This window comes from Excalfactoria chinensis, chromosome 1 (assembly GCF_039878825.1).
Source record: "Excalfactoria chinensis isolate bCotChi1 chromosome 1, bCotChi1.hap2, whole genome shotgun sequence".
In the NCBI taxonomy this organism is placed as follows: Eukaryota; Metazoa; Chordata; class Aves; order Galliformes; family Phasianidae; genus Excalfactoria; species Excalfactoria chinensis.
Window position 1 is genome coordinate 5,710,146 of NC_092825.1, and position 24,176 is coordinate 5,734,321.

The 24,176-nt window shown below is 39.8% G+C and overlaps 1 protein-coding gene across 1 annotated transcript in view; it reads left to right on the forward strand.

The window, feature by feature from the left end:
- Positions 1-21,825, forward strand: part of CDC123 (cell division cycle 123) — a 33,990-nt gene extending 12,165 nt beyond the window's left edge. Inside the window, exons 7-13 of the mRNA XM_072348989.1 lie at positions 1,351-1,399; positions 3,377-3,452; positions 6,487-6,609; positions 10,204-10,232; positions 15,850-15,978; positions 17,727-17,864; positions 18,559-21,825. Coding sequence (XP_072205090.1) covers positions 1,351-1,399; positions 3,377-3,452; positions 6,487-6,609; positions 10,204-10,232; positions 15,850-15,978; positions 17,727-17,864; positions 18,559-18,585 — 571 coding nt within the window. The 3' untranslated portion in view covers positions 18,586-21,825. The remainder of the gene's footprint in view (positions 1-1,350; positions 1,400-3,376; positions 3,453-6,486; positions 6,610-10,203; positions 10,233-15,849; positions 15,979-17,726; positions 17,865-18,558) is intronic.
- The last annotated feature ends 2,351 nt before the right edge of the window (positions 21,826-24,176 follow it).

The following is a 24,176-nucleotide window of genomic DNA, read 5'->3' on the forward strand; positions in this document are numbered from 1 at the left end:
TGTGAGTTAGGCTTCATCTGCCTTTTCATCTGTTGTTTAGGGTTATTTTGGTGTGTGGGGAATATTTTCTTGAGCACGGTAAGCAGATATGACTGCAGTGGGGGGAATTCTGAGGATAGCAAAACTGCAAGTGTTGATGCCTTGACAGATTTGAAATTGCTGGGAAGATGAACTGAAGCTGCTATCTGTTTACACAGGCTTACAGATATGTGGTCTCTGATTACTTTTGAAGAGCATTCTCTTCTCTGTGTGGTGAATATTAAAGTCTAAACTAAAAATTTATTTCTTCTGGCAGTGTACTGAGAAAGCTCTTAGGGGAGCCCTTAGCCTCAGATTGAAGGTTGGGCAGTGCAGTGCATTGCTTACAAAGAGTGAAAGCATTGAGCAGCCACATCTTACAGTACTTAGGGAGAGATGTTAGACTTGTGGATTGCTTAAGTTCCGTGCCAAAAGGAGACAGGAGAAATGTTGCCATTTAAGACTGTTAGTAGTGACCCTTTGCACAGTTCTGAGCATTAAAGTAGTTTGTTGCCAGTAAGGTCAGGAAGTGTGTTTGGATGGATGATTTATGTTCTCTTGCAATAATTCCTGTAACTTTCAAAGGGAATTATCAAAACTTGTGGTATAATCACAAAAATAGATGTAGAAATTGTCTTGGATCGCTGTCTCTGTTCTTGGTAGTTCCTGGATGGTGGCACACAGTGAGCTGCTCACAAGGGACAAAACCTCAACGTCTGCTTGCAGTTATGGAAGTGGTTTTGTTCATTTTCATTCTCAGGAGATTTTTAAGAGTATTTCTTAAGGCTTTTAGTTTAGCAAAACACCATGCAGTGGGATCAGTAGTGTTGAGCAGCTCTGCTTTGCATCTCCTGTTCACAGAAATGAAAGTAATCCTGAACTGCTGCAAGGCACTGTGATGTGTCTCAGTTATCTGGCTTAGGAAGTTAAGGTTAACAATCTCATCAGGTTTCATTGCAGCACGTTTTCCCTAGTGCTTTTCATGTTCATTTTGTGCTTGAGAATCCAGTTATGCCTATGTATCAATAAAGACAAAAGGAGCTGCACTGTTGATTCAAGCAAAAGACTCAGTGTTGAATAAGCACTCTCATTTTAGCCAAGTTCTGGTCCAAATTTAGGCTCTTCCAAACTACATCAAAAAGAAAAAAAGACTGTTTATAATTGTGAAAAGTAGTTGTCTTTTTTGTCTTTAACAGACTGAAACCGCCTGCTTTATCTGTCTTAGAGGTAATTTAGCTGTGGTTTTGGAATTAACATTTTGGGGTTATCTTTCCTCACTATTGGTAGAATCTTATATCTAAAAGCATATTTTGATGCCTGTGACTTTTCCAGGTTTATTCACTGCACTGATGACTCTCCTGATCCTTCCTTGAACTATGAGGTAAGACTTTCTGTATGATTTCTAGGTGAACTTAAGTGAATTATATGTGGGCAGGCAGCCACTTGTGCTTGAATATGTGCCCAAACATAATTTTGTTTGTTCTGTGTTGCTTGGGAAGTGTGGTTAAGAACTGGAGGTCATTAGGTATTCATTTAGTTGTGGGTCAGAGCCAAGCTGAAGTTCAGATGTGTGAAGCTTCCTTGCAGCTTTCTGTTATTGTCTGTCTGCTTTTGCCAGGAAGGTGAAGCTCAATAGCCAAGAGTCATATGTTCCCTATAACATGCTTCTTGGGAACATCACGGCTGAAGTTACTAAGAGAAGCTAGCTGTAGCGGCTGGGGTTTGTAGCTCATTACAAAGAACTGAAATGGTCTACATCATCTCATTAGATATGCTTTCTGCTGCATTAAAATATTTAGTTAGCCGCTCAGATATTGTGTTAAACAGTTCTTGTGGTGCTGTCAGTTTTATGATAGCATCTAGTTATGTTTCTAATCATTTTTATGTGAATACAGCTTTTGTCATCATCCTTTGCGATTAAAAGGGCTTTAGGAAAGCGCATGAGCGCTGTTTTGAAGCACTATTTTAACGGGCTTTAAAGATACAGAAGAGTTTTTCATGTTTACGTTGTACTTTGGAACATCACCTTTGGTTACTGATTTGTTTTTTTTTATACTGCAGTTAATAGTGCTGGGAGTTTCCAGTGCCCACAAGCAGTAGCTGAGACCCATGAAAGAATGGATGCATCTGAATGCTTCAATTTAGGAAAAGCAGGGGCTGTGTTGGAGATATGTTTTAATTACCAGACATTCTCTCCTATTCATGATAATAGTTCAGTTACTATATTGTTCCCGTGTCCTTATTTTAACCAGTTTGTGCTTTCAGAGGCATCCCAGAATTCTGCTTGGGTGTATGCCACAATAGAGATTGATCTGGTTCAATTCAATTCTGCCCATCAGCTCTTTTGACTAGAAAGCAGCTTCTTGCCAACTCTGTGGCAGATTTATTGTGTTGTACAGTGGGGTTTTCTGTTTTCCACGCTTTATCATTAATGCAACATTGAAGTTGGTACATAAATAATTTCATGTTTAAATTCTGTACATAATAGAAGAGCACAGGATATCTAAGGTAGGAAGGGGCCTCCTTGGTTCTCTAGTTCATTCTTGTGCTCAGAGCCAGGCAAGCTGTGAGATAAAATTGGGTTGTGTGGTGTGCTGTCAAATGTGGTCATGAAAACCTCAGTGACTGGAGGCTGTTCCACCCCACTGAGGGGGCTGCTGAGATGCTGGACTGTCCTTGTGGTAAAAAAGTTTCTTCCTGTGACCAGTCTGAACTTTCTCCTTTCAATTTGCAACTTTTCATTTTCCCTTGAAGGACTTCATGACCATCTGATGCAGTCAGTGCCAATGGCCTATTTCTGAGCAGTCACAGAGAGCTTATGAATATAACAACTATATTCAGGGGTCTTGAAGCATGGAACTCCAGATGTATATATTGACAGCATAGCATGCACCAAACATGTAATCGTGGGAAGAAGTGGCATTTAATAAGTTGCTTTCTGGGCATCAGTGTTTAAATACATTGACCTTCAGAAAAGGGAGCTCTAAATTGGGAAATTATTGCCTATTAGGATAATTTTTTGCATTCTCATCATATATAAATTAATACCAAGTCAAATTCTTTTGAGTATTTCCTAAGTGTCATGGTTTTGTGCTGTCAATAATTGTATGAATTGATCTTGTGGCTGGCAGCCTTGTCAATGACTGTGGGATCTTTAAGGTCCCTTCCAACCCAAGCCATTCCATGACTGTATGATCTGCAGGGTAAGATTGTTTTGTCATCTTAAAACAGAATTAACATCAGAGGTTGTCTTACTATTGCAGCAAAACTGTTGAAAGATCTAGAAGATATCCCTGCTGTAAACAAAGAAAATGTTACCCTCTGAAACAGTATTTTGTCATTTCTTTTCCCTTTGTAGCTTGTTCTTCGCAAATGGTGTGAACTAATTCCTGGTGCAGAATTCAGATGCTTTGTCAAGGAAAACAAGCTTATAGGTGAGAATTATCTTAGAGATTAAATTATTAGATGAAGTTCTTAGAAATTTCTCTGATTTATTGAATCAATACTGACTCTAAAGACACTTCTTCCTTAGCACACTCAATTTGGGAATTAATATTTCTCTTCTATCTGTAATTTGAAACGTGGCATGGCAATTTTCTCTTTCCACAGTCTTTGAAAGCCTGATGCCATAGTAAGCCTCATATGACAGTGGGAATACTCTTGGTTCTAATTGTTAATTCAGAAACTTCACCCAAAGGCTGTTGTGGAAGGGATTCCTTTATATTCAGGAGCGAATTTAAATCATAGCCAACTTGCAGAATGAATTCAGAGGCAGTAGGTGGTTGATTAAATGTGACCACACTTGGATGTTAAATACAGAAAGTTGTGGAGGTCAGCATATATCCAAAGGCGTACAAAGGCGTGTCTGAATTGAAACTGTATTTCATGTATTCCTCCAGATACATCGAGTAGCCTGTCCTGTAACAGGAGCCTAGACACCTAGAGCACATACAGGTGCTTGAACTGAGGGGTTTAATTTCAGCCAGAGGACCACTCTGGAGTTTGAATTCCTTTTTGATGTGTGCGACCTTGGGATCTTCAGAGGATGAACAGAAATGAGAATGGTACAGGATTGGACAGCATAATAGTCCTTAACAAGAAAATTCTGCTTGAACTCTTCTTACAAGAAAATGTTATAGCTGTGATGTCGCAAAGCAGTAATCCAGAATTAATGGGAAGGAAAGTGATTTTCTTTTTCTCTTAAAGAAAAGCAAGGTTGTTCACTTTTTGTCTCATACCTACGTATTCACAAGCACCAAGATGGACACATGTAAGCGATATGTCCAGGATTCCTCATAGTGATACAGTGGTGAAAGCATATTATGTAGTCCTTTCTTTTTCTTCTGGCATCTTTGAGCACAGCACGTGCCTTTTTGTACCTGTTAGGAGTTGTCAGTTATTTCTCTCCATCCTGCCCAACCTTATTCAGTCATTAGGAATTTACTTCCTGACCTTTGTCTCTTGATCAGGGTGTTCTATGAACTGCATGAAGATTTCTTTGCGATCTGCTAATCTGGGTGCTGTCCATTCATGCCAATTGCAGGCTTTATTGTACTTCCTTGTAACAGAATTTATTTTGCTAATAGCTGAGATTGACCATTAATCCTGTATTGCTTAACGGTATTGATGAAACTTCTTGAAAGAGGAGGAGCTGTTAGATAATTCTATTATTCTATTCAGCCTGGAAAAGAGAAGGCTCTGAGGTGACCTGAGAGCAGCCTTTCAGTACAGAAGGGGACAGACTCTTTTGCAAGATCTGCTGTGGTAGAGCAAAGGGAAACGATTTCAAGTTTAAAGAGAGTAGATTAGGTTAGATATACAGAAATGGTGAGGGTGGTGAGGCACAGGAACAAGTTGCCAGAGATCTGATGCATGCCCCATCCCTGGAGACATTCAGGGTGAGGCTGAATGGGGCTCTGAGTGACCTGATCTCGCTGTAGATGTCCCTGTTCACTGCAGGGGAGTTTGACTAGATGACCTTTAAAGGTTCCTTCTAACTTAAACAATTCTAAGTGCTGCTAGAACACAACTGCCAGTGATGTGCATCACTGTGATAAATTCCAAAACATTTGAGTGTAGATCTGTTACGGAATGCATATGTGCGCGTAATATATGTGCTTGAGAGAGAGTGATATTTACTTTCAAATACCCCAAAGCATTTGTACTCTGCCTAATTAAACATTCTGCACATTGCATTACTAAGTTTTGAAACGTGGGGAATTTACCAGTGTGTTTTGTTGGTTTCTTTTTTTACAAGCACGCCAACTGCATTTCCTAAGATAGTTTCATGGCTTTTTTTTTTTTTTTCCCACAATATGTTCCCATGTTCTTAAAATTAATGAGCCTGTCAGTCAAGCTAAGCTGTAATGCTTGCAAAGTGTAGTGAATGCTTTTCCAGTTAGACGTCTGCATCCCCTGCAGTGCCACCATCTCTTGCTTTTTGTTTTTAGGCTTAAGATTTGCCTAATTCAAAGTTCCACTGATGATGTAAACTTCATATGAAGTTTTTGAAAGAGCTCCTCTTTGGAGGTGGTCGGCGTTGTCCTAAAGTAAGGCTTAGTCTCTGTGTTTTGTGTGTGGTTAAAAGAGTACACTCTCATCACCAATGCATCTTCTGTGGGGGATTTTGGCTTTTTTACTCCGTAAATACTATACGTTACTCATCTTGCAGTGAGGCATAGGGCTGAATTTGACATTTGTCCAGCAGAGTATTGCAGTGGCTTATGTTGACATATCCTGGATGAGAACTTTTGTCATTTAAGATGTGAGTGTCTAATCCTGTTGATGCTGATATCAATTATCATCTTGTATTCAAACAAATGCCTGAAACGAAATGCTTCTGATGTCATTGGGATGATTTATCTAAGAAAGCCCCCAGATAGGCACAAAGATACTAGACTGTATGTCACTTTGTTGATTCTAGGATTTAAGGTTTCAGCTCTAGTGTCTTCTCAAAGAGGTGTGTGTTATTCCATGCTTAATGAGTAGGTTAAATGAGAATCTTTATGGTACGTTCAATTCTGTCCTCTTTGCTAATGTGCAAACTTGGCCTCTTCCCCTTTCATTTAGCTCTTCCAAATGGAAGTGCTGAACAAAAGGTTTTTCACCCAAGTAAACAGGGTGGATGAAACTGGAAGGACAAGACACAACTGGAAATGTAAACTCAGCAAAGATTACTTCAGAAACTCACTTAAAAACAATGAGAGTAAGTGCATATAAACTGAGGTTCACCACGCATAGGGCAGAACTGTACAAGGAGAAAGTTTGTAATGCCAGTGCTTCCAGTACTGGAGAATAAAACCAAACAGCAGGTCATTGCTAATGGTTGAAACCTGGGAGAAACCTGTCTTTTGAAACAGTGATGATAATGTGTGTACTCTGACAACTGCATTCTATGTGATTGCTCTTTGTATTTGTTTGCTTTTTCCGCGTTTAAAGCTCTTCATAATCAATTAAATTTTTTGACAGGTATATCACAGAGGGACTACACTCAATACTACGATCATATCTCTAAGCAGCATGAGGAGATCTGTAGATCAATACAGGAGTTTTTCAAGAAACACATACAGTATAAATTCTTGGATGAGGACTGTAAGTATCTTTAGACTTTGGTTAGAAAAGGGATCATAGAGAGGGGAGGAGGGTGTTGGTGAAGGTTTTTAGGGACATTCTGCACTTGTAGTCACAAAGACTTAAACAAAAAGAGTTTTTGTTTGTTTACTGGTGTGTTTGCTTGCTGCTTGTTTTCTTTAAAGGCTTTTTGCCCCCCCTTTATGCTTGTTTCTAAATAAAAAAAAATCAGCATCTGAGTAATAGGATAAGAAATACTTAACAAAAAGCATTCGATATTAAGGAAACATGTTTATAAAGATGTTTTGTGCTAAATATTGGTGTATTCTCTGAAGAAAAGATCTAGAAGTTTATTTTCAGGAACTTACACAAATTTCTATTAGAATATTGACGTATAGTGTTTTGTCTGCTCAAACTTTTGCATGGTATTTGGTGAGGTTCTGCTACACCTAAACAACCTAATTAAATCGTCTCAGTTTGTAAACAGGAAATCCTTTACAAATTCTATCAGCAATAGTCTCACTAAACCACGTCAGGAAATTAAGGTAGCGTTCTGTCGTGACGTGTGATCAGGATGGGTGACAAATAAGATGGAGAAAGTGAAGTTGCTCTGGCATGGACCAACCCCCAGTTGAGTAAAATAAGGATAACATAATAATAACATAAGAATTGTCTGTCAGTTGTGCTGTCTTTCATGAAGGTTTGACCACTCAACCATTAGGCAAGCTTTGGGCTTGGTTAATAATTTTGTTGAGTAACCATGGCACTCAGATAGATCTGTTCTGACTTTCTAAAAGGATTCTTTCTAATGCCAGTCTTTTTTAATTGATGTTTTAAAAAATGTGGCTCTGCACGACTCCTTTATTCCAGGCTGGATAGAATACGTATAATTATTGTACTAATTTATCACATTTGTAGCCCTAACATTTTGAAGTAAAAAATCAATCATACAGATCTGACATTATGATTACTGTTTTAATTTTCCTCTGTGTCCCAACATAATTTCAGCCTGTATATAATCAGCTGATAGATAATAATTCAGGACACTATTTTTAGAAACTGATGCCCAGATTTCAGTTCTGAAGCTGCTGCCTAGTGAACTGGAAGGTCTGAAGTGGTATCCTATGTAAAGTAGGTTAAATTGTACCACTCAAATTACCTTCTAAGGAAATGAGGTTTCAGGGTCACCTTCTGGAATGGAGATCTGTTAACCTTTTGGTCTTGGGCACTAAACATGGGTAACCCTTCCTGCTGCAGAGAAATGCCACGCAGAAAACATTTTCTGCAGGCTGTTTTTTTCCATACCTTCCCCATCCAAAACCATATCCCTGGATCCACCGTTTAGCAGCATATGTGTTATTAATGATGAAAGTCTGCTTTTGTTTGCCTTCAGAAGGAAAGGTATTGTAACTCTTTCCCTGACTCCTTGCTTCAGCTGGGGCTTTCAGTGCTGTTTGCTCTGCTTTTTCCAGTTGGTCTGTTAGTATCTCCAGATGGAAGAGTTGAGTCAGAGCAGCTGAAGCACTGCAGAGTTGGAGCAGTAAGATAACAGATGGGCAAATGCATTCTAAATAATTTAAAACGGTGTTAGAACCTTCTAAAATCCTTTCATAGGAGCCCAATGAAAACAGATCTCCAGATGTATTGATGCTTGCCACAGAGCCACACATTCACTTGCCCTCAGTTCTGAGCAATTGCAGGTAAAGTTTTACTCCAGTCTCACTGGCACGCAGCTCGCTTCTTCTAAGGTGGTCCCTAAAGAAGGAACAGTGCAAGTTTTCCTCTCTGTTTGCTGTTTATCAGTCACCAATTAGTCACCAATATGCAATCAGTCTTAATGGGGTTGTAAATCCCACTCAGCCTCAATGATTAACGATCACTGCTGCCGTAGGCTTGCTCCAAGTTGACAGGCATTGTTTTATAATGGAACTCAGATGAAAAGGTTTTCTGTTGTGCACAGTACAAGCAACGAGTTCAGTTGAACAGCTGTGGAAGAAATCTGGGGCTGCTCTGTTTATCCTGGCATTGGTGACTTAGCCACTGAGGGCTTGTCTTACTGAGAAAATCACAGCACTTAATTCTAGAGCATCGTTTTAAATTGACGTAACTGAGCTTGTGCAAGAAGATTTTTAGGCTTTATGGTCAAAAACAATGGTGTGACTGGTTCTGGCTCTGAGTTTTGCCTTAGTGCAGCCAACTTTGCATAGAGCGTAAGGTTAAGCTGCTGAGTAGCTTTACATGCATGGACACCATCTATCAACTTGTCTGCTACTGACAGGCAGCTTCCTGAGGAGCTGCTGGGTCTCAAGTGTTCTTCAGTCATATCCTGAGTTTAGTTTATCTTATGTGAATTGGGATATCTCTTAGTTAGCTGAAATATTCCCTTCCTTATTTGTGAAGGAAGTGACAATACAGCATTTGTCTGAGTTTTTCTAGTTCTGGCTTTTCTTTTCCTCTGCTGAAATGGTACAGTTTCTGCGTGTGGTCGTGCTTGAATGCTTATCTGTAGATTTTTCCATAGTTGGATAGAAAGACATATCAAAAGTTTGCTTAACAATACTGAGCAGAAGCTGATAGATTGAAGCATGTACAGAGATTTATGCTTAATTAACCAATGGGTGAGGCAACAATGTAACTACACAAGGCAGTTTGACTTAAATCACTGAGTGGCAGAGATTCTTTGAAAGAGCTGTTGATAACCAGTAGGAGTGCAGAGTCTGCTCTGTGTTATTAAACATAGCCCTTTCAGTGCCTCATCCTCAGCATTCCCTCTGACCCCTTTGTTCCTGCAACCTGTTTGTCTTGTTATCTGTTGAAGTCCTAATCTTTTTGAAGCAGGATCTTTCTCTCATTAAATGTTTGTGTGATGTCTAGCACAGTGGAGGCCTATCCTTCTGTGAAATGTCTCAGTTCTGCTGTAAAACAAACAGCAGTGCTGTAGGTGATAAGTTTTTCTCTATGCTAAGGTTTATCTTATGATCTATTGGGAGGAAAAATGAGCAAAACAAGCCAAAATTAAACGAAAAAGCCCAGCAGACACTTTATCAGTGTATTAACAATAGTTCTTGAAATTTCTCAACTTCCTTTTGGAAATTAACCTAATTCTGGCTTGCAGTTGTTGAGATGTATTGACTTTGCCAATTGTGTAGCGTACACAAGTATCTATTTAGAATCATAGAATGGCTTGGGTTGGAACTGACCTCACAGATCATCAAGTTCCAACCTTCCTGCCACAGGCAGGATTGCCAACTGATAGATAGGTCAAGTACTTGATTGGGTTGCCCAGGGCTCCATCCAACCTGGCCTGAACCACCCCCAGGGACAGGGTATCCACATCTCTGCACAACCTGTTCCAGCACCTCAACGTCCCCTCAGAGAAAAACTTCCTTCTGACATCTAGTATGAATCTCCTTTCATTTAAAACCATTTCCCCTTGTCTTTTCGTTATCTGTCTGTGTAAAAAGTTGATTTCCCTGCTGTTTATAATCTCCCTTTAAATATTGAAAGGCCGTAATGAGGTCTCCCTACAGCCTTCTCTTCTCCAGGAGAGTTTTAAACATCATCTGTGAAACTGTATCTTTCAAGGTTAACTTTTTTTTTCTCTCTCTTTTTCAGTTGTTTTTGATGTGTACCGAGACAGCAGGGTAAGTGAAAAACAGTTTATTTCCTTTGGAATTAATTGTTTGTTCTGTGGAAGCTATACCCGAAACCCCAGAGAGAGGAATCAAAGAATAGCTTCATCTTCCTAGAAGTGATCCTGGCAGGAAAAAGAAAAAAAGCTATCTGGTTTTATCATGCTGTTCCTGAATTCCTTTTCAATGTTTGATGCTGTCAATGAGAGGAAAGTGATAGACTTAGGCTTGTATGTCTTTGCCAGTGATGTAATTATTTAGTAAATATCTTCTTCCAGACAAGTAGTCTGTCTTCCAGCACATAACTTTGGCTTCAGCTACAGCTGTGTCTGAATTTGTGTCCAGAGGAGGGCCATGAAGATGATCAGAGGGCTGGAGCACCTCTCCTGTGAAGAAAAACTGAGAGAGATGGGCTTGTACGGCCTGGAGAATAGGTAGCTCTGGAGAGACCTCTTAGTAGCCTTCCAGTGATTGGAGAGAGCTTAGAAACAGATGGGAGACTGACTTTACATACAGTCTGCTAGTGATAGAACAGGGAGGAATGTCTTTAAACCAGAAGTCAAATGGTAGGAAGATGTTCTTTACTCAGAGGGTGGTGAGGCTCTGGCACTGCTGCCCAGAGAAGTTAAGGGATGCACCATCCCTGGAGGTGTTTAAGGTCAGATTGGATGGAGCCCTGAGCAGCCTGAGTTGGTGGGTGGCAACCCTGTCTGTTCAGCCTGGAGAAGGCTGTGAGGTGACCTGAGTGTGGCCTTTCAGTATATAAAGGGGAGCTACAGGAAAGAAGGGAACAAACTCTTTAGCAGGGTCTGTGGTTGACAGAACAAGGAGAAATGGCTTCAAGCTTAAAGAGGATAGATTTAGCCTGGAGATAAGGAAGAAGTCTTTCCCAGTGAGGGTGGTGAAGCACTGGAACGGGTTGCCCAGAGATGTGGTTGATTCCCCATCCCTGGAAACTTTCAAGGCAAGGATGGGTAACACCCTGAGCAACCTGATCTTGCTGCAGGTGTTCCTATTCATTGCAGGGTAGTTGGACTAGATGGCCTTTAAAGGTTCCTTCCAACTCTAAGGATTCCTTGATAAATAGTTTAAGTGAAGCACTACTCACTCTATTTAGTGCCTACTGTAGATGCTTTAGACAGAAATGTATCTGAATGCTCATCCAGAATTGGGATATTTCAGAAAATGAAGAGGGTGATGTTTCGCTCGCTGAAAGAAATTCAGTAGATTCTTAGCAGTTTTGTTTGAAAAAATCATGCCTATGGCATCTGAACTCATCAAAGTTCATCATTTCTTCAGTGTTCTTCAGAAGCTGAAAAATAACTCTTAATCCAGGATACAAAGGAGTGATCATCAAAAGAGTATATGATTGTATTCCCAATTTGAAGCAGATGGAAGCTATTTTTTTTTCTGTTCAAATTGTTCCAGCTGTGGTTCTGAGTGCTCAGCAAGTCGGAACACTGAACATCCAGATAGTGACAGAATGGGGAGAAACATCCCATCCCAACTTGAAATGCTGGCCATCTTCCCTTCTCCTAGTGTCGACCGATAGAAAGAGGTCATGCAAACTGTGCTCTAACAGCACATGCGTATTGTCTGAAAGGGATCCACAACTGAAAAATCCAAAAGCTGATTTTAGGAATGACGTACAGTGAGTTAAGTTAGGAGTATTTGTAGCAGGTCCTTATACAAACTTTAAATTCCACTGAAGTATTTTGTAATTGCGTAATAGTAAGTCATACCATAGTTTGCGAAACAGAAACGTATGATGTGGAAAGTTACTGTATTGTTACTCAGCACAGTTTCACTGTAAGTACCTAAAATCAGGCTACAGGCTAAAAGCAGCTGTGCTGAATGGCTTGTGAAACTAACCTTCCCGGACTCCAGTCGTTGAACTTGAGGATGCTGTCAGACAAAACAAGAAGCAGCGCTTCTGCATCCAACCAGGTCCTGCTTTTGGGTACTCTGCCTCACGGCTGAAGTGCAAAGACAGTTTATTTAAGTAAGAGGCTTCAACCCCTGTGATCTCAAATGAACAGTGTTTCTTCATCTGTCAGGATAAAATATATCTGTTTGTAGATAACTCTCAGTGCCTTCTACCCTTGAGTCTTGTAAACTGCCAGATAATCCTTTGTGTGTCAGATCCTCCTCCTTTCACACATACTGCTGTGGTTTGCAACTGTATTATTCATTGCTCCCTTTGTATGCGAGATATAGGCTGCGAAAGAATATTGAGTGTTGCTGATTCTGATTAATTTCCACAACCCATGCTCTTCCTCGGGCTGGTTGCATGGCAACCTCACCTACAGAGTGAGAGAAATGTCCAATGTCTGCTTATTTTTTAAATTCTTTCAACTCTAAAATACTCAGTTTGGAGAAGCTTGTTTCCTTGCTGTGGTTGTGAAACAGAGCAAACCACTCCATGCGTTCTGTAGTTACTTGAGATGCTGCAGAGCAGTCTGCCACAGGTCCAGCTTATTGAGTTGGAGGATGGCAGTGCCCTGGTTTGAGAGCAAACTTTCCTGTGGCTGACCTTTCCTTTTACTCTCTCTTCACTGAGCTCTTCTGAGCTAGCACCTGGTTTGGCAGACAGTCCTTCTTTTAAGGCAGAAATGCTGTCATACAGTTTTCAAAGCTGGATGATCTGGATGCCTGATCCTGGAGAGGTCATGTTGGAGGACCAGTAGCCTGTTTCCACTTGGATCTGCTTTTTCTTGTGCGCCAGCTGACAAGCCTGGGGTTGAGCTCTGCTGTTGCTCCTGGTAATACCTCTTACAAGTTCTACGCCTTGTAACCGTGTTCAAGACAAGTCACTGTGCTGTGGAAGATCAGTGCAAAGCTCCAGGCCACTGCAAATTCACATCTCTTCTTGTTAACATGCAAACCAGCACTAGCATGTATCTGCCTCATGAGCTTTGTCACTGTGCTTGCAGGTGCAGCTGAAGCTAGGGAAATGTAACAGTTTGGTTTGCATTTTTATCTTTTAACTTCCTTTAAACAGTCTTTGTCATAAGCATTTCCTTTCAGTGTGCTGCTTAATGCTTTAGAAAAACAAAACATGAAGCTGTCATGATATGGTAAATCTGTCGGTTCCTGTTCTAGGATGAGGAGAAAAAGAAATGTTATGTAATAACATGGGTTTTTTTTTTCCTCTCCAGATAATAACAGTCTTGCTTCTCTGGCTTGTGCATTTCTGTTCTCTCATATGACAAAGATTACTCATGCCAGAAGACTGCAGATAAATATCTTTACTACTTCTCTTTAGATACACAGTGCGTATCACCTCAAACAACATTTAAATCAAAGACTTGAATGAGTATTTAATCTTGAGTAAATACGGTTTAGTTACTCACCCAGGGTGATGCACATTCCCTTCAATGAAGCCTGAGAAGAGGACGTTTAGTTTGTTTGCCGCTTTTCATCAGTTTGCAACTAATGGAGCTCAGTGTAGATTTAAGATGGTCTCGAGGTGCTGTAGTTGGAGTACCGCTATCTGCAGACAAGGAGAAATGCTGCTGGGGGGCTCACAGAAACCAGATGGTGCTTCCAGTAGTCAAAAGCATCTACTAAGAGCACGTACCTCTCTCCCCTAAGGAAACAATATTGAATTCCTATTTAAGAAGAAGTCTCATGTGTTTGGGGTGTGGAAGAGTCTCTGAGAAAGCCCTTCATAGGAAAATACTTTATTGGATGTAAACATGCAAGGAAAGATTCTCTGAACTGCAGAATGAACTTTGCCAGCCGTTGCTTCAGTCTGTGATTAAATTGGTTCATTAACTTGTTTTTCTGGAGTGATAGAATGAATCTGAATTTCAGATTCCTCTTCCTGATGCCTTGGAGCTAACAAGATGTCCCCATTAGCAGAAGTAAAACCTTGCTTATAATGAGAATTTGTGACCATGTTTCTGGGAGGAACAGAGATGGAAAATGATAGCAGAGCTTGCCCCTTTTTGCTGTCTGTGGTAGTGGTGTCAATTTTGGTTCAGAGGTTTTGCAATTTAGCCATGAGGGTCTGTGCTGCTTCACTCTTCCAAAACAAGTAAGAAATAGTTCATATCTGTTGTCCTTGCACCTTCCAGCTTCTTTTGTAGCAGTCTGGTTTTAGCTCTTACTAAACTCTTAGCTCTTACTGCTCTTATAGTTCACTGGCTTCTTAAAACTTGCTTTGGTACATCTGTACCCCGTTGATCTCCCCTGGGAGAGGGAGAGCTGTGTAGGTCTGTATGTGGTCAGATTGCTGTGTTGGCACAGCTCCCATTTACAAGAAATATCACCGGTTTTATCTGTGGTGGGACTTCCCCAACCTGCATTAGTGACTCAGTATAGATGGTGACAGACTGTTTTAGCTTCTAGCATTTCTCTTCTCTTCCGTTGTATGGGTTTCTATTTGTTTCTTACTCAACAGCACTTAAATGCCTGTGAGCGTGGCTTAGGTGATGTGGGTGGGAGTCTCCATGTTACTCTATGACTGAAGGCTTCAAAGGCATCTACGTGTTAGAAAACAGATGGCTGTAGTATAGCAGCTAAAGAAACACTGAAGTTTGCATCAAGCTAGGAAGGATCTTTTAAAGACAGAAGATCATTCAGGAAGGAGAGGGAGCAAATGAAAGCAAAACTTTTTAGTAACTGCACGGTTCTCAGGTGTGATTTCCAGTTCCAATTGCTCTTTGATAAACGAAGTAAATTCCTTCACTGATGTTTCAGAAACCTTTGTCTCGCTGTTTGGTAGATCTGCTTTCTTCTGTATGTGGCAGGTCTCTGCTTGGTCTTAGTACCACCTGCATTCATATTTCATTATGAAGTTTTTGTTTTATTAGATGACACCTCCTCGGGTAAGAAGAGGTGCAACTTCAGCACAGGGCATCTTGAGATGGCTCGAGGAACACAAGTTCTTTCTTGCTCCTTGGCAGACTTATGTTACCTTTAATAAGTCGTGTCAGTCTCTCTGTTTATATACTTTAGTTGTAAAATAGGCATGCTCTTGTGCACACTACCAGAACTATCTGACATATGAATATGTTAAAAATATGGCAGGAGAAATTAGTCAGGACTACCGAGGGTTATGTTAAAAATAATAATCTATATATACTTAATCTATATCTCTGCAGCATCTTTCAGCTTTCATGATCTCCACCAGCATATTTCAGACCTTGCTCTGTATGGTTCTACAATCCCTTCTGAGAACAAGAACAGCAATCCTTTTAGGCTGCTGAAAGTACAGGAGTGGCAGGGTGGCTTTTGATGGAAAGCAAAATACCTGGGTTTTGTTTCTTTATATTTTTTTTCTCGTCCTTGTTCATGCTGTCTGGGGATCGTGGGGGACTTCTATGGTTTCACCCTTGCATAGAACTGCACACTGTGTAGAGCTGGGTTCAGTTTATTTGAGCTGTCTGATCTTCTGCCTAAAATAATAATAGTAACGATAAAAACATTAAGTTTTTATAAAACCTGTTTGCCTAATATAAAGTATATTACGATATTTTCAGTGTGTATGAACTGATGCTTTCAGTTCTGACATCTGTTTTTGTCTCTAAAGACCAGGCATGTTACAGTAGTATAAGTGCATGTGTGTTCTGGCTTTATTTAAAACGATGTGACTTGTTATAATTCCTCTGTTGTTACGTTGCAGGGTAAGATTTGGTTAATAGATTTTAATCCATTTGGAGAAGTAACAGACTCGCTGCTGTTTACGTGGGATGAACTGACCTCTGGGAGAAATCTGAAAGGTGACCAGAGGGAAGGGGAAGCAACAGAACAGGTACAGCTCTGCTGCTGGGGAAGCTGGCTAGCAATTCCAGCAGGCATTATGGCCTCTGCTCCTTCTTTTTTCATAACTGAATTATGGTGCTGGTCCCACCGAAGTAAATGAATGTCCTCAGCTCTTGAAATGTAAACTCTTTGTGAGTAGAATCAATCTATCTTTCTGGCAGTAGTTTATCTCAGTAAGTAGCACCTGCTAGTATTAAATGCCAACAGGGGGATTTGTAGTTCAAACCATACAAGCCGATATTGCAGATTTGACCTCTCTGTGGGGAAGATGCCCTGAAAATTGCTCTTACTCAGTTCTAATGCATTGTAGATTTCTTCCATTCTTTTCAATTTCTTTTAAAATCTGTTGCTTTTCTGTTTACTTGCTTGAAGTTCTGCTTTGTTTCTGGTATCTGTTGTATAATCTCCCCAAGTTCTAGATATATGTTTGGTGGGAAGCAAGAAGCAGCTTAACTTCTCTGCCTTTTTGTTATTGAATGCTCTCTGGGGCACTTTGTCCTTTGGTTGCACTCACTGGACTTGCAGAGCAATGTTTTTTTTTCCTCTTAATCCCCGTTCCAAGCTGCATTCTCTGTGTGAAAACAAATGATTTCCCATTAATTCAGAGAGAGGAAGAATCTTTTATTTGTTCTTCAGCTTCTTCCTTGTGTGACTGAGACGAGTCCTCACATCTAAATGGGTTCTCGAGTGGCTGGATAGAAGGGAGAAACGTGGTGTGTTACTTGATCTTGTGAAGTACTTGCTATTTGTCTGAGAGATGACTAGTTAGATGCTGTGGGCTTCTCTTTGTAGCCATAACTGAAGTGACATTATTGAGCTTATTTGAGCTTTGCTTTAGTTCCATCACCATTTTCGTAACACATTGAGGGAAAATGTCATGAAAATCCAGCCAGCTCCTCTGCTAGAAGCTACATCTCCCATATTAAAGCACATTCCCAGTCCCAGCTTAGCATGGAGCCCCTGAATTTTGTTTTGTTGATTTATTTTTCTGAGTGCCAAATGCTTTATATAATTTTCCTGGTGTAAGCCTGAATGAAAAGTAGAATGACTTTTCATGCTAAAGTGCATCCATGTAATAGGATTCTATTCTGTTGTAAAGTTACTGAGCTTCCTTTAAAGTGAAGTTACCCACTGCCATGCAATTAGCAATTGTATTGCTTGTCAGTTCTAGAGTATCTTAAATATATAATACATTAAAGTGAAATTTATATTAAGTTAAACCTGTTGCTGGACTTGAGAGTTGAGAGATACTTCTGAACGTTGTATAGAGGTATATTTTACCTTCCATTAATAAATTGGTCAGAAAGCTTAGATCATAGATTTGATAATGCAAACATGGATTTAAAGAAAGAACGTATGAACAGGGGCTTAGAGGAATTACTGTAAACTTTTTCTTTTACACACAGTCACATGGATTTCCTGATAGCTCCATTGCTATGGCACCATTATAAATACAAACATTAAACACATATCTACAGTCTTTCTTTTTTTTTTTTCTTTAGCTTTGAAGTGAGGAAATGAACATATTTGACTGTTAGTAACATTTTAACTCTTGCTTTTAATTGTACAGTTTTTCATGACAAAATATAAAACTGTTAAAAAGTTCAAGGTTAGTTGATTGAATGCTAAATAAGCTCTTCTGCAAGGTGACTCAGACGCTATAATGGAGGAGTTCAAATGATTTTCCTGGTTTTACTCATGGGCATTTTTTGTATTATCCATCATCCTTTGCCAAAGGACTGTCCAGTTTTCCGTTGTACGAACAGTCAAGTTACTGTCCAGCCCAGCCCGTACCTGAGTTATCGACTGCCGAAAGATTTTGTGGACCTGTCTACAGGAGAGGATGTTCACAAATTAATTGACTTTCTTAAGCTGGTAAGAAGTACCAGAACATTTTGACTTGCTATCCCTGTAAAGTGGTAACATTTAAGTGCCTGCAACTGCTTTCGTAATTAGCATAGTTTACATATGTGCATAAATGAAGCCACCCATACATTTTACGTATGTGTGCATGTATTTTCTTTCATTGATGAAGAGCAAGCTTTCTTTTTGATCTTGCTTCATTTAATTAATGTTATCTTTAGGGGAAGCAATGAGTGTAGTTTGACGAATCATTCTCAAGAACCTTGTGGGTTTTTTCTTATTGAAATGTAAATACAAATGTAGTCTAAATGGAAATGTATTTTTTTTTAATAGCTGAAGTTGATGCATCTAAGAACTTCCTTAGAAGTTACAAGATAATATATTTAAGAAGAATGCAATTCCTTTTTTCCTTTAATAACAGTGACAAGAAAGTGGGGGGATGGAAGGCAGATCACCGTCATCCTGACTACTGACTTCTACCAGTTAGTTAACTGAGGGTCAAATTTTGTTCTTTGCTGTAAATAAAATCCAGTAGTTTGGGATGAGGGAGAGAGCTTTTATCACTGGATACATGTTCTTATACCTTCCAAAATTAGCTTAGAGACATGGTCATTGTCTGATATCCATTTTATCTTGGATATACTTGTGGTTTAGTGCTCTCGCCTAACATAACTGTATCCTAACACTGTGAACTTTCTTTTGACAGAAAAGAAATCAGCAAGATGATGACTGAGATATCAAGAAGCATTACAGTGAATTGTGGAACAATTCAGTCAAGAAATGAAGAAGAAGTTATGTTTAGGGCAACTATTAAGCTAAAGAAAAACTGTCTTTTATAGTCAACAAAAGAACTGAAGAGCTGTTCATCTTTGTATGTCTATTGGTTTATGTAACAGTGTAGAAAGCTTCTTCATGGAGACATGGAGAATCAGGGTGAGACCTCCTTGGATTCCAGCTTAAAGGCCATGGTACAGTGATGCAAGCAACAATCTGAGGCAACTGACTCACTGCCTTCATATCATATAATGTGAAAACAAATGCTATTGAAATATGCCTTTGGACTCTTTGGTCACAAATATGACAGCATTTAATTCTGCTGCAGTGAAAACATCAAGAGTTCTCTGAATTTAGACACTGTCTTGCTTAAAATACGGAGTGGTTACAAGGAAAAAAATTTGTCTTCATTGTGAAGGGTGTTGCTTCCTTCATTTCATGGAACAGATGTAACTACTAAAGCTTTCTTGAAACTTATTGTTAATGTTATCCACCAGGTATCAGTTTTGGCTTTAATATGAATAGTTAAACATAACATGAACCTGTAATTTTATGTGGACTCAGTCTCATTTCTTTTGGATTACTTAAGAAGATGATAACTCTTTTTGCTCTCAAATTCTGTACTTTCTAAATACTACTTCATGTTCTTCGTTTAGAAGGAAATTTGACTAAATTGGGGAAATGGAAGCTCTTTTTTTTTTTTTTTCCTTAGCAAAGGGGGGTCATTTTCAGACTGCTTTCTGGATGTAGATGTTTGCATGGTGTCAGTAATATCTTCAGTTTGCCCTGTTTTACTTGATGCAAAAAAACATTTGGAGATGCCACTGGAAGCTGGTTCCTGTGCTAGACCAGTCATTTGATACTATGTGTGTATATGAAGTTATTCATGTTTCTTGCCTTGATTTTGCTGGCAAGTTGTTGTGGTGCTCAGTTACCATCCGTTCTTAGATGTTAAACCTGAGTTTAGATGTTAAATGATTTCTTACTGTCACTATTTAGCTTCAGTTTTGAGTGAGAAGTTTGATTAAAGGTGATGTGGAATAAGAGTCCAGTTCTACCAAATATAATTCATTAAGCATCACAGATTTACAACTCCTGTAATCTGTAGAGAGTCTTCCTACTCTTTCACTCTCAAGCGGTGGAATCTCCTTCTCCATTGCTTTTAGTGCACAAATTAGATGGCCACTATTTCCCTGTGTACTCTGTAGCATCCCTTTAGTTGAGTAAACTGCAGCAATAGCCTTTTAACAATCCTTTACATCTTGAGTTTATTATTCCTCTTGAAAACAGCATCCTCAAATGAACTGATTATAATGCAGAACTCTTAGACATGCTGGCATGATGTTTTTCTTTTCAGTGCTCTGAGTTTATAGTTCTGCTCTTCTAGAACAAATCCCAGTGGAACTGAACACTGGCCTAGGATGTGTGTCCCTAAATAGCTTTGCTTGTTTCCAGCCTGAGCAGTTTGTTTTTCTCCCTTATGATACTAAGAGATGACCAGTCCGAATTAACTGATTGCTCAACTAAGCTACCAAACACTGATAACTACCTTTATTTCTAGTTACAGGAACTTAAACTTCCTCTGGCCTTAATGAAGAGCCATAAAAGGAAGCTGTGCAGGAGGACTGTGGTTCAGCAAGAAGTATCAGAGAAAAGTCTGCATTATTTCACAGCCAATGGCTGTGGTATTTAATCTCTTAGATGAATAGTGGGAATCGGGATTCCAATGACCCCGTAAGTAATACTTATTAGCACGTAGTGGCTTAGTTCAGTACAGTTCTACTCAGTTGGCTCTTCTTTTCCAGTGCTGTACTCATCTTTCTGACTACCAACATAATATTTTGAGTGAAAGTTAAGATTAGAATAAGCAGCATCATGGATAATCTTAATTCAAAAACTCTTCTCTCTCTGTTGACTTGTTTCCCCCTAAAAAGAGATGTTCTGACTTAATTTTCTGAGCAGTGCTCTATTATGGCTGAAAAGGATCCTAAAAATAGGATAATAATTTTTCCTCAGCTCTGGGTTTCAGTAAATGAATAGCTCTTGTTGGAATCCTGTCACACTGTATGGCTTGTTAATCCTCGTAATTTCATTTGACATTCCTAGCTAGAAATTTCATGCATCTTATTCTTAAGCACTTGCACTTAGCTGATGTCCAACGTGCAGTGCTGGCCAGAGAAAAGGTACCCAGTGAGTCAGTTCAGGTGCCCATTTAAGCACAGCAAACAGTCGCAGTTAAAGGCTTTCATGAGACTGTTGCCACATGAAAGGGTTCAAAAGCAGATGGGTCGTAGTGTGGAGGTGGGTGACAGTGTGGCGCAAAGCTGCCTAAAAGCACTTCCTGATACTTCTGTGTGGGCTTCAGTTAGTTTAGCTCTTACAAACTGTCCTGGTTCTGAAGTGTTGAATAGTTGGAGAAGAACAGAGGGTAACTGTCAGTGAATGTAATTGCACAAATCAGCTTGGCAGCCAGCAAATAATTTTAACCCCAGAGGTCAGAGTTATGCTGCTCGGTTTGTGTTTGGATAGTGAATCTGTCATTTGAGGAAATTATACTGTGTTAAAATATGTATCTCTGTTTAAGAGAAGGTGAGACTTTAAAGTATAATACTGGGAGAGACAATAGGATATGTGGTTTGTGTCAGATCCTTTATAATGCTGATATCTGGAGGCTTAAGTCTAGCTGTCTTAACAACAGAAGTTTGCCTGGATGTTGAATTGACAGTGACTTTGAACTTGACGACCTCTGTAAAGATAAAGTCTGCTTAAACTTGTGGCCATCCTTGAATTTTAAGGAATTAAAATGATTTCTTGCCATAGCTGGCTTACTGTGTGCAGTCTTGAAGCTTTCTCAAAGGTACAGAGTCCTTAAGCAGCAATATGTAATTATAGATTTTTATAATAATAAAAGGATTAGCACTGTGCTAAGATACTATGGTTGTGTTTTTTTTATTGTTTGTTTGTTTTTCTTTTGAAGACTTGCTTTATTTCTGTGTGTTAACTATCATAGCAATGTGTTCCCTGGGCACTGAGAGTGTTTTGCCTACCCTGAGGTCCTCTGAATAGCTGATGAGGCATTTTCCAGCAGTGTATTTTGGCAGGTTGTGGGGAAAGGTTGGTTGGTCAAAAATGCTGACTTCTCAGAACCGTGCTCTGTGTGAAAGAATTTATGCTAGTTACAAATAAACATTCAGGAGAGACTTTGGGTTCTTTCTGAACAACGTTTCTGTCAAGAGAAATAACAGTGCCTGATATTTGTAATCTTTGGGGCTCGTGTCCAGATGCTGGAGTAGAGCTTAAATTTTTGCTTTCTGTCTTACATCAAGCAGGATCTCTGAGTGTGGGTTCCTGTCTCCTGAAGTGAAGGATCTAGCTTTTGCCTGTGGTTCTGGCATGAAACTTGGTCCTGACAGACTGTTGTATTTCATTGATGTAAATAAATTACTCACTGGAGCTGAGACTTAAGAGGCAGGAGAGAGAATGAAGAAACATATGGGACTAAAATACCTTTACAGCAGTATGGGTAATATACGAGAGGAACTCAGGATACCTCAAAAGTCAGGTTAGTGGGCATGGCAGAGATTTTTGGAAGACAAACTGGAACAAAGAGGCATGTGGTTCATTTGGGAAGGATTGGTGCTGAGGCATGATGTTGAATTGTGTGTGTCAGTGTTTCCAAGGCTGGGGAAACTAGATGGTCCCACAACAGAGTCTGTATGTCCAATCCATGGGCCATACATGGCCTGACATGGCTCACAATGCGGCCTTCCCCTTGGAGGCGGCTCTTCCCCTTGTGTGGCCAAGTGTGCACTCATTGCTCACAACCACCAAACATCAGTGTGCGATCAGCACTATCTGGGCTAAAACCAGGGCATGGCTGCAGTGCTAACTTAAGGTATGGCAAATAATTGTGTGTTTTTTATATCATGGCTTCACAGCCATGCCTTATTTATGCCATCGCTTTTGACAGTATGTACATTTGTAAGCAACTGTTGTAAGGAATGAAGTACAGGAAGAATAAAATTTCATTAAGAAAATCTCTGATAAGCACCTTGAGAACTCACTTAGAATTGCAGTCCCTGCCATTGGATCAAACTGATGCATTAGTTTCACAAAAACGAGGCTACGTATCCTGTTAGTTTTGTTTTTGTTGCTCTCTCTATAGTACGTATTTTACAATGGCAGCTTTTAAAGTAATGCCTACTATTTTATTATGTTGGCCCAGAACATCAGAGGCAGATGTTGGTGGTATGGCAGTAGAGGCTGAACCTTCCCACCAATATTCCATTACATTTTCTTGCTATGTGACAGGTGGCAGCAGAAAATGGTGTCTGACATGGAAGTATGGGAGAAGCGAAGTCGTGCCATTGAATTCTCTCATGCAAAAAAAAAGCAGTTGTGCCTATTGGCATTCATTGATGCTTTCTGAACGTTTTATGGAGGCCAAACAATGGATGTGAGTGCAGTGGTGTGTTTCAGCAGTGATGATAACAGCAGGTCACATCTGCTGCAGGTTTTGACGAGCATGGTACGCAGCCCGTTGTCATAGCTGGTGCTAATGGTGCTGGCTCTGTTGGCAAATATTGTCTTGTAGCTGAGAATTTTCTCTTGTCAAGAAGAGTTACTGCACTCACTGTATCTGTTGTAGTTTCCATGGAAATAAATAGGAGGTGTTGGTTTCAGATTGACCTACCTATATGCAGCCCAAGACAATTCTTTATTCACTGCTGCCTGGGCAAGCCAAAATGTTGGCCACCCATGAGGTAGTCAGATGGAGACTTTAGACATTTAATAGACAAATGAAGCCTGTTGGAAATGGGAAGTATTTTCTACTTCGGTATCTGTTGGGAAAATAACTCTTTCCATGTTTTCTCATGTTAATGGATTTATTTCAAGAGAACAGAGTTTGTATTTCAGAAGGTATGGGGAACTGTACAAGACTCAGCTATTTTGGATTACATTCAGGCTTATTGGAAGTGGTTAAAAATCTTCAAGTCAGAGGTAGTTCAGGGCTAAATGTCTGCACAGTTGTTATTTGATGCTCTTGAGAAAGGAGGGAAATAAGAGAAACAGAATAAGGACCTGAGGAGGTAGTTTCAGCTGGTCAGTTTGGAAGATGATGGGTGGGATAAGGAAATAGAGCTGCTTTTTAATGGCCCGGCAGCAATCTCCTAACGTGAAGGAAAAATAGCATAGCAAGGACTTCTAAGGATCAATCAAAATGAAGCTACAGAAATTGGAAGGGAAGCACATGATTAAGTGTGAAAAGATGAGGGGATGGAGAAAAAAATGATGAATGATTCAGAGAAAACGGATGCATTTAATGTTTTCTGCGCCTCACTTTCTTCTGATGAGCAAAAGGAGGAAATGGATTAAATTATCACAACGTGGTAGAAAAACTGCACTCGGAATAGCTACTGGTATGTGGTCAGAGAGGGTATTTGAAGTGAGACCACTATGCAATTTATTGCGGGGCCTGCATTTTCAGATACAGCTCATATAAAAATGTATGGTTGTCATCAACTTGAGAATACATGTAGACGCTTCAGA